The 16,663-nt window shown below is 48.7% G+C and overlaps 1 protein-coding gene across 2 annotated transcripts in view; it reads right to left on the bottom strand.

Annotated features, from left to right (window-relative positions):
• Positions 1-11,027, bottom strand: part of RFX4 (regulatory factor X4) — a 152,162-nt gene extending 141,135 nt beyond the window's left edge. For both annotated transcript variants that reach the window (XM_006137986.4, XM_006137987.4), the window contains exon 1: positions 10,697-11,027. In XM_006137986.4, the coding sequence (XP_006138048.1) occupies positions 10,697-10,739 (43 nt within the window). In that variant the 5' untranslated portion in view covers positions 10,740-11,027. The remainder of the gene's footprint in view (positions 1-10,696) is intronic.
• Between the last annotated feature and the right edge of the window lie 5,636 nt (positions 11,028-16,663).

The following is a 16,663-nucleotide window of genomic DNA, read 5'->3' on the forward strand; positions in this document are numbered from 1 at the left end:
TCACTCTCCATGCATTGCTCTTGCCCCAAGCACCCTTGCGGCCAATGGGAGCTACAGGAGTGATGCCTGCCAGCAGTGATGCATGGAGACTCCCCAGTGCACCCCCCTCGCGAGCCACTACTACAGGGGGTGCTCAAGGTAAGCACTGTACCCCCCAACTCCTTCCCAGAGCCTGCACCCTAGACTCCCCCCACTCTCAAACTCCCTCCCAGAGCTCAACGCCTCCCCCCAACTCCCTCTCAAAGCCTTAGGAAGATGGGGGGAGGGACTTGGCCCCATTCTGGGCACCACCAGAATTTCTACAACCCTGCCACCCCTTTTCTTGTCAGAAGCTGGGGTTGTGTGAACAGGGAGTGGATCATTGTTCTGTTCATTCCATCTGGGGCACCTGGCATTGGCCACTGTGGGAAGACAGTATACTGAGCTAGATCAATCTTTGGTCTGACCCAGTGTGGCCGTTTTTAGGTTCTTGTCCCATTTGAGCTTACCAGCTAAATACATTTCTGAGAGATTTCTCAACACCTCTCCACTTGGCCCCTGATACACACAAAACAGAGACCTCCAAAGAACAATGGAGGTACCGACCTAACATAAGAGCCTAACCCTGCAGTACCAATTCGCCCAAAAAGTCTCATTGTCTTCAATGGCAGTTTTGTTCCCCTGATGTCTGCAGGATCGGGCGTAGGTGCTGGAAGTAGTGGCGCAGGGAGTGCTGCCACACACCCAGGCTTGCAGGGGTTTCCATTGTATCCAGAGGTTTCCAGTTTGATTGAATGGCTTTTAGCTCACCCCATTATAAAAACTGTTCCAGCGCCCTTGGGATCGGGTCAGGAACAGAATAAAAGAATCATGAAATCAAAACGCATATCAGTAGCTGACCACTTTAGAATGAATGTCTCGCTTTCTTAATGCTCTGGGTTTAAGTTGGGACTGTTTGTCTGAAAGACACCTGTCTATTCCACTACCCTGGTTCTTCTGTTATTGCTCCTCGCCACACTAAAAGAGCTTTCATTTAGGAAATGTGAGAATTTGTTCATTGTGAACTTTGGTGCGCCAACTGCTGAGAACTGACTATTTCACTCACATCACAAAGACCATTTTAGAAAATAATTACACTTTCCAAACCCCTGCCCCGCACTCCCAGGGAAAGAAACAAGACATTCCTGATCCCAGCATTCTGTCCTTTCTTGGATTAGTTGAGGGCACTTTAAACTGCAAGGGAGTCTTTCTTCAGTTGTTGAAGCCCATGGGCCCCAGCGTCCTGCTGACCCCCTACTTCCATCCCAAGGACAAGTTTATTATAAAGGGGAAAACTTGCCAAAATCATTTAACATGATCAATTACATATACTCAGAGAGTGAAACTTTGGCCTTGTTTGAAATCACTGTTATTTTCCCTTTGAGTCAGTTTCTATCAGCAGCTGATGTTCTACCCAATGAACACAAATTTCTAATAAACCGGAAAGGGTCAAAGCAATGACTACCAGTCACACAGGTGACATAGACACACAAAAATTACATAAGTATAAGCATTATGGAAACTCATTAAAGGCCTGATGCACCCAAACCATCTATTTGAAGCACTCTCACTGGTTTCAACAGAAATTTTCCACAGAAACACTGGAGGGTCGGGGTGGAAATTGTAGGATCAAGTCGAAAATTATACTCTATGCACACACATTTACACCTGAATCAAATAAGACATACACACACATGTCCATACACATATGTTAATGTTTGAATATGTACATATTAAAAAACATTCCATATGCCCAAATTGGCATAATCATCAGTACCCTGCTTCCTTACTACTGTGATCTACAGGATCACTCAGTGGCAAAACCCATTATAACAATCTATCATCCTAACTAGAATGTCAGCAGTTTACTCAGCTGCTGTGCGGTTCAGGCTCCAGCTGTATCAAGTCTTGTAGAGCATTCGTTTTCATGTACAGTGGAGTAACAAAGTTCAGCATGGATCCATGAAAATAGACTGGTGGAGGGGAAGTCAGGAAAGTCATTTACTTCTATGTTCATGCAATAGCAAGCTATTTATTTTACTATCACAATGTCAATTACCTCTCAAAGTGCAGACTCTGTCTGGGCTAGGTACATGAAATCCCACCGCTCTTTGAAAGACACTGTTACAGGTCTGACTGTACTGGAACCCACCTCTTTGAGTGTTGAGCTGAAAAGGGATGTGTATTCTGACACCACCCAGAGTTTAGCCATCCCAGGATTGTACTTCAATGCCCTGATTTTGCCAGGGCAGGCTGCAAATGTGGAGCCTGTTCCACATGATGTTCACCCCAATTCCTCTCTTCCTTCTTTAAAAACAAAACCAAAGGCCTGGTATTTTACAGTCAGACTTCGTTGCCCCACCCAGCCTTTCCCACCGTTCTCCATACTGCCTTTATTTCTATTGAACCTCTTGCTCCCCAGAGATTGAGTATTCTCTAGGGGGTTAAAATAATAAGGGGGTTTTTGTATCATGCTTCATTATCGTTTAATAATATTGGTATTTAGCACAGAGCCCTTGTATCTCAGCATGAGAGTGTTAAAAATAAAAGAGGCATCATTTCATACACAGATTAAATATTCTACATGAGTCTTTAGTTCAATAGACACGAATTACTGCCGTAAAGCAGTTCTGGACTGTTCTGTATATCAAATGAGACAGGGGTTCACAAGTGCACAATGTCCACTGTAATCAACACTGCAGTCTCACATCCATTGCCAGAGGGTCCATTTCTGAAGCCCCTTCTTCAATGAGAGCTTTGCCCAAGTAAAATCTTCAGGATCTGGTCTCTCACTGTAACTTAAAAATGAAAATTCTCACTCTACTTTTGCAAAATGAGGCACAGCTGTGCCATCTTCCAGGCTATTCGTGTGCCCACTTTTTATTTTTTTTAAAAAACTATGTATAAACAGTGGGAAAATAGTGCACCTTCACTCCTTTTACATACTCAGCTGAGAAAACAATCACATTTTTTCCCTTGAATTTTTGGAAATAATTCAATAGCAATTGAAAAAAATGTAAACTTCCCCTCCCCCCCAACTAGAACTTTGAAAGTCAACATCCTCCTCCAGCTAAATTTATCCCAAAATCTCAGAAGAGCAGGATTTATTGTAAACACATTGTTACAATGTAAGGGCATGATCCTAGCACCCTAGCCTGTAGTCACTGAGAGGTCCGTCAGCATATCACCCAAAATAATGCCAACAGCACCATGATAGTAAACAGGAAAAAAACCTTTTGACGTCTTTCACTGGTGCATTTCTATGAAATTGGATAATGCAATTAGCAAGGGTTAGACCATATAGGACTCAATAAAATGTTCTTTGTATATTCACACCTCATCAACTTCAAGGCACAAAAGAAATGCAGGATCAGCCCCATTAACACTATGTATACCGGAGTATACAATCTAACAACATATTTCAACCACATCATAAGCTATCGATAAAGAAATATAACATACTTTTCAGCCATTATAAATCATATGTTTCCTAGATAACAATGCAAATTGTTTTGGAAACATCTTTTGAAAAGGTAAGTAATTTTCCAGGAAAAAAAAACTAAAAGAAAAACAACACTATTTAAAAATTTTAAAAATCTTGAGACATCTAAGATTAAATACTGTATTAATCTTCATATATTTAAAAATGTTATAATCAATCTCTTTTGCTAGCAAGGATGCTAATATTTGTTAAGATTAAGACTGATTACATTTTTATATCAAATTTCATTAAAACAATCAATATACAAAAGCCTTTATTGCTACTATGAGTGAATGTTTATATTCTAGATTTTTTTTTTCAAAAATGCAAATGAATAAAACAGAATGCTTGTTTCTAAAACATATCAGTTTGTTTTAAACATATGTAGCTATAGCATCATCTTCAGTAATGAGACTATATCCTCAAATTAGACTAAAGCTAAACACTTTCATCATTTTGTGTGATTTAAGCTTTTTAGAGTTCACACTTAAGTGCTTTAAGTGCTCTGTGAAATCAATGGAAGCCTTTTTTATTTTAATGGGCTTTGGATCAAGCCCTAAGTGTCAATTTTATGTCCCACCACCCCAAAAGGACCTGAGTCCTCTCCCATTGAAGTAAGTGTAAGTTTTGCCATTGATGTCATTTGGGACAACATTGGGCCCAAAAATTTGTAGCAAAAGTCTATTTTAATTTAAACATATGTTCAGCAGAAACATTCTGCTGCAAAACTATCATCTCCTATCCCTGACATCCTGCAGTACTGGGTATTCTCGGGAGATTTATAATGCCTGGCAGGATGGGAACACTCATGAGGTCTCTAGTTCCCTTCCCAGAAAAGACATGCTGGTCTTCTGGAACCCAAAAGAGTGAGAAGGTTTCAACCTCTGGAACGTGGCTGAAGTTATGAGGTAAAGAGACCGTTCAGGCAAAAAGGAGAGCACACACACACCTGCCTTAAAAATAACTTAACAAACACATCACCGCATCGAAAAAAAGCTGCTGGTTTGAGGGAAAGGGTTACATTCTGACAGGCCAGGGTGAGTGAGAGGAACCATTTAGTGCAGAACAGTGTTTCTTGTGACATCTCTGTTAATGTGAGGCCTGGTTTGTGTCCATGTGACTAAGAAGCATGGAGGTGTGTGCATAGCAATATTAAGATGACATGAGACAATTACTTTACTCCTTTACTACTTTACAATTACAGATCTTTGCCTTGTCCTGAAAATATAAAAGTTACATTTGCTAGCACCTTTATTCAACAGGTAGTAATTTCAAAGCCCATTCTCTCTCTCTCTCTCTCTCTCTGCTACCATTTGTTAGGTAGCTCTATGAGGATGATGTCAACCAAAGGTGAGCTGCAAAATCCAGCTGGATTGTGTGAGCTGAGGCAAGGGCATGGGTACGGTACTAATCATTGGGCTGGCCAGCAGAATGCTCTCCGAGGTGGCCGCAAAGCTGATGGTTCTAGATGCACAGTTTGTTTGGACAGGCTTGTTAATGAGTGATTAAGAATGATTTGTTGGAGCTGTTCAGCAGGGTCTCAGCCTCTTCTCTTCGGCATGGTTGTATTTCACCGCAAGCTGCAGGGGCTCCTGCATTGTATGAGGGGGGCAGGCATGCTCCATTGGGTCCTTGCTCTCTCTCACACCCCCTTGGTTGGGGGCTTTCTGCTGCTTTCTCGGTGCCCCCTCTCAATCTCACTTTAAAGCACCCAAACCCAACAAGGATATACTATTTTGCTATCCACCCTCCCCGTTGCCCCCCCCCCCCAGCTCCCTGCAGTCACTACGGTGATGTCATGGGGGGGGGGGGGGCTGTGGCTATGGAAACCTGTTGTTAGTCCGCCTTGCAAACGTTGCTTTTCTCTGGGCGCGGGCAGGTGCGAGGCCGCCCTGTGCGTTCCAGGGCTGGGCTCTGCTCTGCGCGCCCAAGTCTCGCCCAAGCCCAGGCGAATTCTACTCTGCGCGCCCAACACTCGCACTGATTTCAGGGGGACTTGCGCGCCCTGCGGAGAATCGCGCCGTGTGCCCGGCCGCAGAGGCTAGCGGGGAAGGGACGCGCCCGTGGAAGCAGCAGGAGCCGGCTTCAGTGGGGTTGCATGGGGCAGGCGTTGGCCCTGCCGTGGGGGAGAGCGCGTCTGCAGATAACCCCCCTCCCACAGAAGCGAGACTGCCCAGCTTCTTCCACCTGAGGCGGAGCTCTGGCGAGCGGGTCTCTCTTGCCAGTGGAAGTCGGGCTAATCAAAGCTTTTGCCCCGCCCCCCTGGTCTTGCTCTGGGCTTTCAGCGAAGCCATCCCCAGAGTGTGCGAGCACCCGCTTGTCTGGGTTCTTACAGGCCTGCCCCTGCCTGCGGCATTGCCTCTGCTGGGACCCGCAGCCCCCGCAAAGCATGGGGGGGGGGGAGTAAAGACTGCAGGACTCGGCCTTTCTTGGCTGGGTTAATAAAGCCGGGGGGGGGGGGGGAGACGTGGTGCCCTGTCTCCGCCTGCCTCGTCCATGCCAAGCGAGTGGCCAGAGTGCGGCTACTCCCCCCCCCCCAGTCTGCTCCTCCCTGGCCAGCAGCCGTGGGAACGGCTCCCCCTCTGGCCCCCAGAGAAAGACCCCAGCTCAGGGCCCATGGAGCGCGGGAAGGAAAGGGGCCAGGAGAAGCTAGAGAGGGGAGGAGAGAACTGGCAGGCGCTGGGGCGGGGGGGTCCGGCTTTGGGAAGGGAGGGGGCATGTGGGTGTAGGGCCGAGGGAGGATCCGGCGGGGGGGTTGGTTGGAGGGTGGGGTGGGGCTGGCCAGGAGGCTCCCTTCGCCACCCAGGGCAGACAGGCAATGGTAGCAGGTTGATTGGGTGGGGGCCTGTTATAATGAGTCCGGAGGAGCCCTTGGAGGGGGGCGGGGAGCGCTCTCTGATGATGGCCATAAACCCAGCCCCTCTGTGCCCATCTCCCACGGCTCCTCGCTCTTCCTTTGTACACCTAAAACAAAGGGCAGGACGTGCCGCCGGCCGGCTCGCGAGGCGGCTGCAGGGCCTGGCTTCTTCCACTTGCCTTTAACTTCTGGCAGAAGAAAACAAAATCAATCGCTCGATCCAACTTCTGGGCCCTGGCCCAACGCCGGCGCATCAGCGCCTTTAAGCAGCATCCCCAGCAAGAGTGTATGGGGGAGGGGGTCCCCTTCCAGGGAGAACACCAGCCCATCTTCACCGCCTAGATCAAGGGAGGGGAAGGGCGGGCGCAGTAATAAGCGTCTGTCCCAGGAGAAGAAATCCGGGGGTGTTTCCCCTCCCTGCCTTTCGAGCTCTCTCCACACGCACTCTCCTGTACAGCCTTGTTTGGACAATCGGGAAAAGTTTCAGCTTTCCCGAGCCAGGGCCAGCAGTTCGGTCGCTGCTTCCTCTTGCCTCGTTCAATTAGATGCCAGCTCCGTGCTGCTTATAAGAAGCGATTCTCGTCTTCTCTCTCTTCCCTTCTGTTCCCCATCTCAGCTACAGCGGATTGCTTTAGCAGGACAAAAAAACGAGAAGATGAAGTCTGCCCCGGGCTGTATGGATGCTCCCTTCACTTTCATTGCAACAAAATCTTGCCTTTGATTCTGAGTACTTGTTGCATATGTTGAGGGGGGAGCTTTGTACGCTGTTGTTGTGGGGTTTTTATTAAGTAAAAATTCACAAGACGATGCTGAAGATTTAGTTAAAAGCTGTGGAGCTTTTGTAATGTTTCCAGACTTGTAGCAATCGATTTCTTCGTTAGAGACAAACTCTCCGAATGGATTCTAAAATGATTGGTTTCCCATGCACTCTGTCCCTTCACTGACTAAAACAACGAACAATCCTGAAGTACCTTAGAGGATCTATCTATCTATCTATCTATCTAAAGCTTCCGTGGGCAAAACCCACTTCCTCAGAGGAATGGAGAAAAAACTTTTTTTAAAGTTACAAACTAACAACGGCTACTCCTCTTTCTGAGACCTTCACTGGTTGTTTAGCTAGGTTACATTTAAGCAGATGGCATTCTATTTTAGAAAGCAAACATTAGTAAGTTGATTCCAGTATCTTGCAATTAAAAGTTACAGGGTGGTTGGGTTCCTCCTCCTTCCCCTCCCCCGTTACTTGTTGTTTTGTTTTGTTTTAAACAAAACTGATAAAGCGAAATTAACCCCCCCCCCTCCCATGAAGCTATATTTCACCACAACTGCAATAGGAACTTTACATAACAACTGAAACTCAGAAGAAAAGCTAATTGGATTAAGTCCTCTGAAAGGGAGGTTAAGGTGTCTGAATGAGACAACTGCAAAGCTCCACTTTTCTTGCCATCTGGTTAGCAAGACGAAAGTGTTTTCCGATGAATATTATCTTCATCACTCCTGTTGCCATTTATCATAACCCTGACTCATTTAGAGAGCTGCAGCCCAAAGAGGCGGCCGCAGAAGTAGAATTCTGACTGTTGGGATTGAAAGTCCCTGTGATCCCCATAGACAGTTACACCGATCAGTAACCAGCAATGCCCATCCATAAAACGGGTTTGAGTCCCTGCCAAGCGAGGCAACTTTATCCCACTGTTTAACGATTCTTCCCTGAAAAGTCTATGCTCTGCCTTAGAGCCAGTGTGACAAACCAGCGAGTGCAACGTTTCAAGATTTCAACACGTTTTCACCCCGAGATCACAAACTCCATTTTTTGTTGTTGTTGTTGTTGTTGTTGTGAAAGGATCACATCTTTGTAAATTCGCCCTAGCCAGCCTCCCCCTCCCCCGGAAAGGGTTTGCGTTCCAGCTGTTGCCTTCAGTTCTCAGAGCAAGCACACAATTAAAACTTCACAACAGCAAAAAGCCTGAGCAGTGACCACACACTCTTCATTTAAAAAAAAACACCAAACACCTCTATGAAAGATTTACATATCTGCCCTTTGCTTAGGGAGTGAATGCGGGAAAGAAGCTCCTCACATTTAGGTGGAGAAGCGTTTTACTCTTTACACTTATACCATCCGTTAGCAGCCTTTTAGATTTTCTTTAGATCTAGGCTCCCTTTCAAAACACAGCATTGACTCTTATACGAACCCGGTGATAACTTTTAAAAACAACCAGTAGTCCTGTGTCACCTTAGAGACTAACTACATAACTATATATGACTCACTAGAACTATAACTTGCATCTGAAGAAGTGGGCTGTGCCCACGAAAGCTCATGGTACCATCTACATGTTTTGTTTGTCTCTGAGGTGCTGCAGGACTATTCGTTGTTTTTTTAAGTTTAACTTTAACTATATAACTCTGTGCCCACGAAAGCTCATGATCCCATCTACATGTTTCGTTAGTCTATAAAGTGCTACCAGACTGTTTGCTGTTTTTTAAGTTTATCCTGGACAGACTAACGCGGCTACCCCCTGAAGCTTATAACTATCTATCTATAGTATCATGAGCTTTTCATGGGCAAAACCCACTTCTTCCGATGAGCCAAGTGGAGAGAGGGACAAATCCCGAGAGCTGACAGGCTCAGGGGGGTCTGAAGTGGCACAATATTTTCACACACGCACATACCCACAACTTCACTTCTGGAGATTCCTTCTAGAACCAGGGGTAATTAATTAGATCCCCATGCTCTCCCTCTCGCAGAACTGCCTAAAGTTACTGAATTGGCAGAGGGAGATTCTTTGCCTCCGAGGGAAAGACACACACGGGAACATTCCCAGTGGGAAATACAGCGCGGTCAGGGAGAAGCAGCCACATAAAAGAGAAGTTTTAGTTTTTTTCAGGGTGGATCCTGCAGCTCTTCCTCGGATAAAACTCTCATGCAGTCCCGAGCGCCTAAAGGATTCCAGGATCTGGCCCACAATTCCTCTCGGATCAGTAGTACAGACACGAGCCCGCACCCACTGAAATCTATGACAACTCCCCTCGACAGCACTTTGTAAGAAATGATGAAGGACTGCGCCTCGATGGAAACCTCTGCAAAGGGGGATACAAGCCGCAACCAGGGCAAGCAATCCCTACAGGGACCAGTCCTCCAGTGAAACATGGCAGGGGCTCCAAGAGGGGCTTGTTCGGGAAAGAGGGCTTTGCCTTTCTGGACAGAGCGAGGCCTCTTTGGGAAGGATGGTTTGGGGGGTTTTGTTTTGTCTTCTCAGACAAATGCAAAGGATCCGGGTGGGTTCAGGGAGCCGCTTGGGAGTGGGAATTGGTTTCCTAAGTCATATGCGTGACGCCGCTGTGACCCGAGTCGCCCTGGGCCCGTGGAGAATAAACCTAGAAGTGTCATGTCTGTGGGTGCAAGATTTCGAACCCGCTTTCCTCGTGGGGAAGGGTGGGAGCCGTGTGAACGGCGCAAAAAGGGGGGCGCCTTCATTTCGGAGGGTCGGGATCTGACAGCCCCGGCGTGGGGGAGGCCTTACAATAACGGAGCTAAGAAGTAACGTGGGCCCGTGAATTTGCTCGGAGCCATCCACACCCTGCCCTGCCACCAACCCTGCCCGCCACGGCCCTCGGACTCCCAACACCGAGCCGGGCCAGCCCCGGAGTGTCGGCGCGCTGCAGCCGAAACAGGAGCCACACACTCCAGCGATGCCCTCTTCTGCCTTTTGCCCCGCGCCCCTTCCCCCTAGCCCGGGCTGTCTCTGCTTGCCGCGGTGCTCGGGAGTTTGGCCCCGCTCCCCCTGGCTCTCCACCCACGCCGGGCTGGAATCAGGAGCCCTTCCCAACTCAGCCCGGCCGCCCCAGCCACGGACTCGCTGTCCAGCCCCGCTCGGAGTCTAGCTGGCCCACCAGCCGCCATTGGGGTGAGGTCAGTAAAATCCCCTTCCTTATCGAGACCGTCATTTGTCGCCCAGGAAAGGCTCCGCTCAAATCTAGCCAGTGCCGAACGCTAAAAGCAGAGAGGGGATTCATTTGCCTGGACCCCGGGGCAGGGGGGGGGGGGGACATCCAGCCTGCACCGCAGCTGCCAGTGTAAACTCAAGGCTCCAGCCACCCTGGCTATTTTCACACAACTCAGCCCCAAACCCTATACACAAGTTGGGCTCTTGCTGGAGAACTGAACACACACACACGTGTACACACACATGGACGTACACCTACACACAACACACACACGTTGAACTGGAAGCCGGGTAACTTCTTCGCCTGTTGGAGTCTAGTCTATTTCCTCCGTGCTCACTGTCAAGTTGAACAGTCTCCACTTGGCTGCAGTGGGAGGCTGCTGTCTCGAGTGTGGAACTAACCTGTGGAATCCATGTCAGGTTCCTCCAGTAACCCACAATGCATGCTCTTCCCATGGACAGCACGGAAGCCCCAAAGTCCCGGGGTCTGGAGATCCCCTGGCTCAGAGATGCACACAGAGAACGGGGTAGGGGGGTGGGGGAAGAGAGAGAGAGAGAGGTGATGGTTGAGGGGGTGGAGGTTAGAGAGAGAGAGAGAGAGAGAGAGAGAGGGACACTCAGTAATCCAGCAGGGCAAAGCCAGACCCGTCAAAATGTTTGCGGATGTTTCATGGGAAAAAGCATCATTTTATAGGAGCCCTGATGGGAGAAATGTCATTGATAGGCCAGCCAGCCTGATGAATGGCTGCTAGTCAGATGGGGATGTGGCAAGGCTCAATGTGAAGCCCATTGTGATGCTGTTTTGAATAAGAAAAGCTTTCCTCCCAAAAGGGGGGCCTTAGATCTACGCAATCCCAACACTTCGACTTCCCTCCTCTGTTAGAGCATTAGAAACGTTTTTCTGATTTAAAGTTCCAGCGGCCTTTCCACCCTCCCTTCCCCCCCCTCCCCCTTCCCTCCTAGGCTTTGGCTCATTACAGCCTGAGCTCAGATTTGGCTCAGCTCTTCAAACAAGCAGGAGATGTGGGTGCGCGCTCTGGTGTGTGTGTGTGTGTGTGTAAAGACCGAATCGATCCCCCCCCCCCCCACGCCGGATCCTAAGATGCGCTCGTTCGCACACACAGGGAACTGGAGCCCCCCAGCCTTGCAGGAGAAAGTGGCCTGTGAACAGAAGTGATGTTTCAGTTCTGTGCCACTGCCAAGCCCCCCCCACCCCCCATTCCCATGCATTTTTTGCTAGGGCACTGCGCACAGACTGCACGGGCTGCACAGGAGGCTGGGGTGTGTGCAAGTGGTAGACACTGGACGTGCAAACGTGGGCGCTTCCCAGCAAGCAGGGAAAGGTTGTGCTCCTCCGCGGCCATGCAACTCCTAATACAAACCCGACCGTTACCTGCCCCTTTTAGGACGACCTCAGAGGGCTGCTAGCCAGGGTGGAAGGGAGCAAGGCTGCAAACAAAGTTGCCTGTTCTGAAGGCGGCTTTAAGAGCTGGAAGGGGAAGTAAAAGTGCAAAGCTCGGGCTCTGATAAAGTGGCTGCTTTAGGGAAGGCAAAGCTGTGATTAGAATATGAATAGAGCTCCAGGAGAGGAAGAGAAAGGGGGATTACAGCTGAATTACTTTGACCATGGACAGAGCCAACGTTTTCTACTCTCTCCCCCACACCCAGACTCCCCCCCTCCCTCCCCGTGGGGGGGAAACAAAACTCAGCCAAACAAGCCGCGAGGCTGCTAAACAGGAAGCCGAACGTTTTCATGGCACCTTCCACTCCGTATTGAAAGGGGGAAGGACACAAAAGCCTTCCTGCTCGCGTGGAGCCAATGCGGAGCGCGAGCTCCCCTGCAAACAGGCTCTGGGCAGAGAAGGGAGATGCTGACGCCCGGGCCCTGTTTTCCCAGGAGACAACTCTTAGGAGCAAGGGGCTCTGGGGGCAAAGGAGTGAGGAGCAAGACCTGGGCTGCGATGAGTTTTTGCGTGGGAAGCCAAGTGGGACCCACGAAGAGGTTGCAAAAGGAGGAAGACTGGAGCAGGGGGGTGGTGGATGGAAGAGCCCTGCAGGGGAAGGGGAAGAAATCGGCTTGTAAAACTCCGCACATGCTTCCTGCAGCCAAAACGTCGCCCTCAAAAGAACTGGGAGCAGGGCCCAGGGTGCAGCAGCTGCTCCAGTATTGCCCTGCAGGGATAACTAGTGCTAGCTGGGCTCAGGCCCACTTTCAGAGGTGGGGAATGGAGGAGCTAGATCTCTCACCCCCCTCCCATAATTGGGGACAGAGGGCTGGGGCTCCAGCCCTGTAGCCCCCCCAGCCAGCTGCTGCACCCTCACTCTACTCCAGCACCCCATCTCCAGCTTGCTTTGTACCCTAGCACCCACCCTACCTCGCACACCCTAAACCTGCTTGCTGGAAGACCTCTCTCTCACACTGAACCTCTCATTTTTGGCCCCATCCCAGAGCCTGAGGGGGGGACAGAATCAACATTCCTGCCCCACCCCCAGGTCAAGAGTCTGAGGGGAATGTGGGGAGTGTCTTTCTGCTTCTCAGTCAGGGGCCACATCAGTGAAGGATTTTTGTTTGGGGTTTGTTTGGTTTTTTTTTTTTTTTAACTTATGTTGAGTGGGCCCTGATTGGTTTTGCTGAGGCTCAGGTGGTCACTGACCAAAAAGAGTTTCCCCACCCCACAAGTTTAAACAAACAAGTGGACCTTGCTGTTATCAAATTCCAGGGATGAGATGACAATGAGGCAATGGGACATTGTATTAACAGGGAGCACTTTGTATCTAGCTGTTTGGGGGACTCCAGAGCATCTGAAATAGAAATCCCAACATTCTAGGCTCAGCACGTCCTGTCCCTGTAGCATAGTGTAAACCCAGAGTGTGGCCACCAGCGTGATGGTGTAAATAAAAGCTACACACCTGGCTGTGTCCAGCAGATATTGCAGGTTGTTTATGTCTGTTGAAAGGTGGGAACAAAGGTTGAATTGCAGTAGCAACATTTAGCAAAGAGAAAGCAAACTTTCCTCAGCGGGGCAACCTATGGGAATTGTTTCTCTACCTTGCTCCAGGAGTGAACTTCTTCCCCGCTCCCCCATTTCTCCCTGATAGAAGTGAACCCACAAGCATTTGGGGATGTCAGATCTCGGGCAAGTTAGAGATGGCTGCTTTTTGCTGTCCTCCTTTGAAATAATGTAATTTTCCTTTCCTTCTGATTGACTATGATTTAGACACTGACACTATCTTTCAATCAATCAGAGTTAACAGGGGATGGGGCAGGGCTAGAGCCACCCACAGGTGTGCAGCAGCTGATTTGGAGGGGTGGGTTTTGTCCTTGCTGGAGAGTGCCGAGACTAGGAAACAAGATGGGTTAAAAGTGGGATCATGCTGCACTAAGCAGCCGGGGGCATTCAGCACATTAGCCCTGTTGCCTGCTGCTGTCTGTCTGGGAATGAGGGCTGGTTTGCACAAGGGCTGTGTATCTATACTGGCCAGTTTTTCCAGAAAATCAGCTGCTTTTCCGGAAAAACTTGCCAGCTGTCTACACTGGCCACTTGAATTTCTGCAAAAGCACTGACTTCCTACTGTAAGAAATCAGTGCTTCTTACGGAAATACTATTCTGCTCCCATTCAGGCAAAAGTCCCTTTTGGGCAAAGCTTTTGTGCAAAAGGGCCAGTGTAGACAGCTCAGATTTGTTTTCCACAAAAAAGCCCCGATTGCGAAAATGGAGAGCGGGGCTTTTTTTGCGGAAAAGAGCAACTAGATTGGCACGGACGCTTTTCCGCAAAAAGTGCTTTTGTGGAAAAACGTCCGTGCCAATCTAGATGCTCTGTTCTGAAAATGCTTTTAATGGAAAACGTTTCCGTTAAAAGCATTACCGGAAAATCATGCCTGTCTAGACGCAGCCAAGGAGTTTAGATGAAGTTTAGCTATTTCAGGTCGATTTTCTAAGCAGGGAGTCCATACTACCATGGCCGTTCCATCGCCTTTAAGAGCTGCTGAAGTCAATTTTGGTACTCCTGCTTTTCATGAGAAGTAATGCAACATTTGACTCGGCATGGTCCAATTCATGGTAGCGTAGACCCAGTGTAGAGAAAGTTGAGATTCTTGGCCTTGGGGAGGCATCCCATATGCCCCACGCTGACTGCTCTGGCCAGAACTTGTGCCTCTGCTGGTCTCCAGGGCTATGTCTACACTGCAGTGTTATTTCAGAATACTAGAGTTATCCCAAAATAGCTATTCCACGTCTTTTGAGCACGTCCATTATTTCAAAACATAATGGGCTCACTGTGCCGATGGCCCTGAAAACCTCTTTCCACAAGGAGTAAGGGATGTTTTGGAATAGCGATTTATTATGCCAGCATAGAGCATGCAAGAGATCTTGGACCTCATCAAGGCATGGGAGAAGAATTCTCTTTGATCTTGGAAACAGCAAAAGAAACACAGATATCTAGGTGAAGAAAGCAAAGTGCATGGTGGCAAAAGGATACTCCAGGGACCCCTAGCAGTGCTGTATTAAAATAAAGGAGCTGAGGCAGTCCTACCACCAGACAGAGGAGGCAAATGGATGTTCTGGTGCATCACCACAAACATGCTGCTTCTACAACCAGCTGCATATGATCCTAAGAAGGGGACCCAACCAGCTTTCCAAGGCAGGCCACGGGATCCACCCAAGACAGTCAATGAGAGCCAAGAACTTTTCATCACTTTGGAGCCAGTCCCCTGCTCACAGGACCTCTTGCAGTCAATCACTGATGCCTGGGAGGGCACTTCTAATAAGTTCAAAACTTTTTCCTTGCTGCAAGTGGGTTAAGGCAATTGGGTGTGACATGAAGCAGGCTCTGTGCCTACACAGCGCAGGGGGCCTGGGAACAGCTTGTTATTGTGTCTAGAGATGGAGAATGAATCCTTCCCTGCACATCTCCATGAAGCTCTCAGATAGGAACACTTTGATCCTTCTCACAAAGTTTCTGGGGAGGTCAGATGTATTCTGTCCTCCACAGTAGGACACCTTCTCATGCCAAGCTATCAGTAAGTGGTCTGGTGTTGCTGCAGCATAAAACATTGCAGTGTAAAGCCTGGGTTTCTGGCCACAGTCAGTCAGCATTCACTCCCTATCACTCTGTGATTTGGAGAAGACTGATATCTCACATTGCAACTTAGATGAAGGAGGAGGGGACACTATTAGCTAGCTGCTGCCTCTGCTACTAGCATGGCTTCAGCCTCTGGCACCCTCTCCCTTCTTCCCTCCTGCTCACAGGCTCCTGCAGGATGGGAAAGTGGCACTCTCCCAGGAAGTGGGGTGTGGTGGACACAGGACTCCTAAACCTTCCCTTTAAATGCCCAAAAGCACATTCTACCAGCATTCTACACTTGCTCAGCCTGTAGTTGAACTTCTCCTTATTGGGATCCAGTCTGCAACAGGAACAAGGGGCAGCTGGGTTGCCAAAGATCACTACTGACATTTCCACCTCTGATTTTCCGATTTGGGAAAAAGTCCCAGGGTGCGTCTTTCTAAAGAGACACAAGTTCCTAAAGATGTATGCATCATGCACCTTTCCCTACCATCCCACACTGATATCGGTGAAACAACCTTTGTGATCCACTACCACCTGCAGAACCAGCAAAAAGTACCCCTTGCGGTTTATGTACTCCTTGACAAGGTGGTCAGGGGCCAAGATGGAGATGTGTGTTCTATTATCCCACCGCAGTTAGGGAACCCCACTGTGGCAAAGCCCTCCACCATGGTAACCATGCTTCTCAGAGTCTCTACCTTCCATAGCAGAATGGTATTGATCACCTTGGCTACTTGTATACCGCCCCCCTCCCCCATAGATTTCCCCACTTAGAATTGATTCCAAATTGACCGGTAGGTGTCCGGTGTGGCAATCTCCAACAGAGCAATTGCCACGTGCTTGTCCACGGTCTGAGCAGGTCTCATTCGGGTGTCCCTGCAGTTCAAGGCAGGGGAAAGCCATTCACAAAGTTCCATGAAAGTGGCCTTGCGCATTTGGAAGTTTTGCAGCTACTGTTGATCAGCTCAAAACTGCAGCACTATGCAGGTTCCACCAGTCAGTGCTTGTCTCACAGCATCAGGACCAACATTCCACAGAGTCCAGAGGATCAATTGCCAGCTGTGTTTCCATTTCACTGAATGCAAGGGATTGTCTGATAGGGAAGATTCCTCCTTATCCTTTTCCTGGAATACTGTGCTTGCACTTTCACAATACTGCACCATTAAGTGCAACAAAGTAGACATCAACATTACAATGGTTTTATGCAAAATGAAATCCATGCTTGCGCTACTACAGCATCTGCACAGGAAACCTGGGCCAAAAAGGGCATGAAAAGAATGTTTCCCATTGATCTCAAGCAACTGA

This window comes from Pelodiscus sinensis, chromosome 1 (genome assembly GCF_052426305.1).
Source record: "Pelodiscus sinensis isolate ZL-2025 chromosome 1, ASM5242630v1, whole genome shotgun sequence".
NCBI classification, from domain to species: Eukaryota; Metazoa; Chordata; order Testudines; family Trionychidae; genus Pelodiscus; species Pelodiscus sinensis.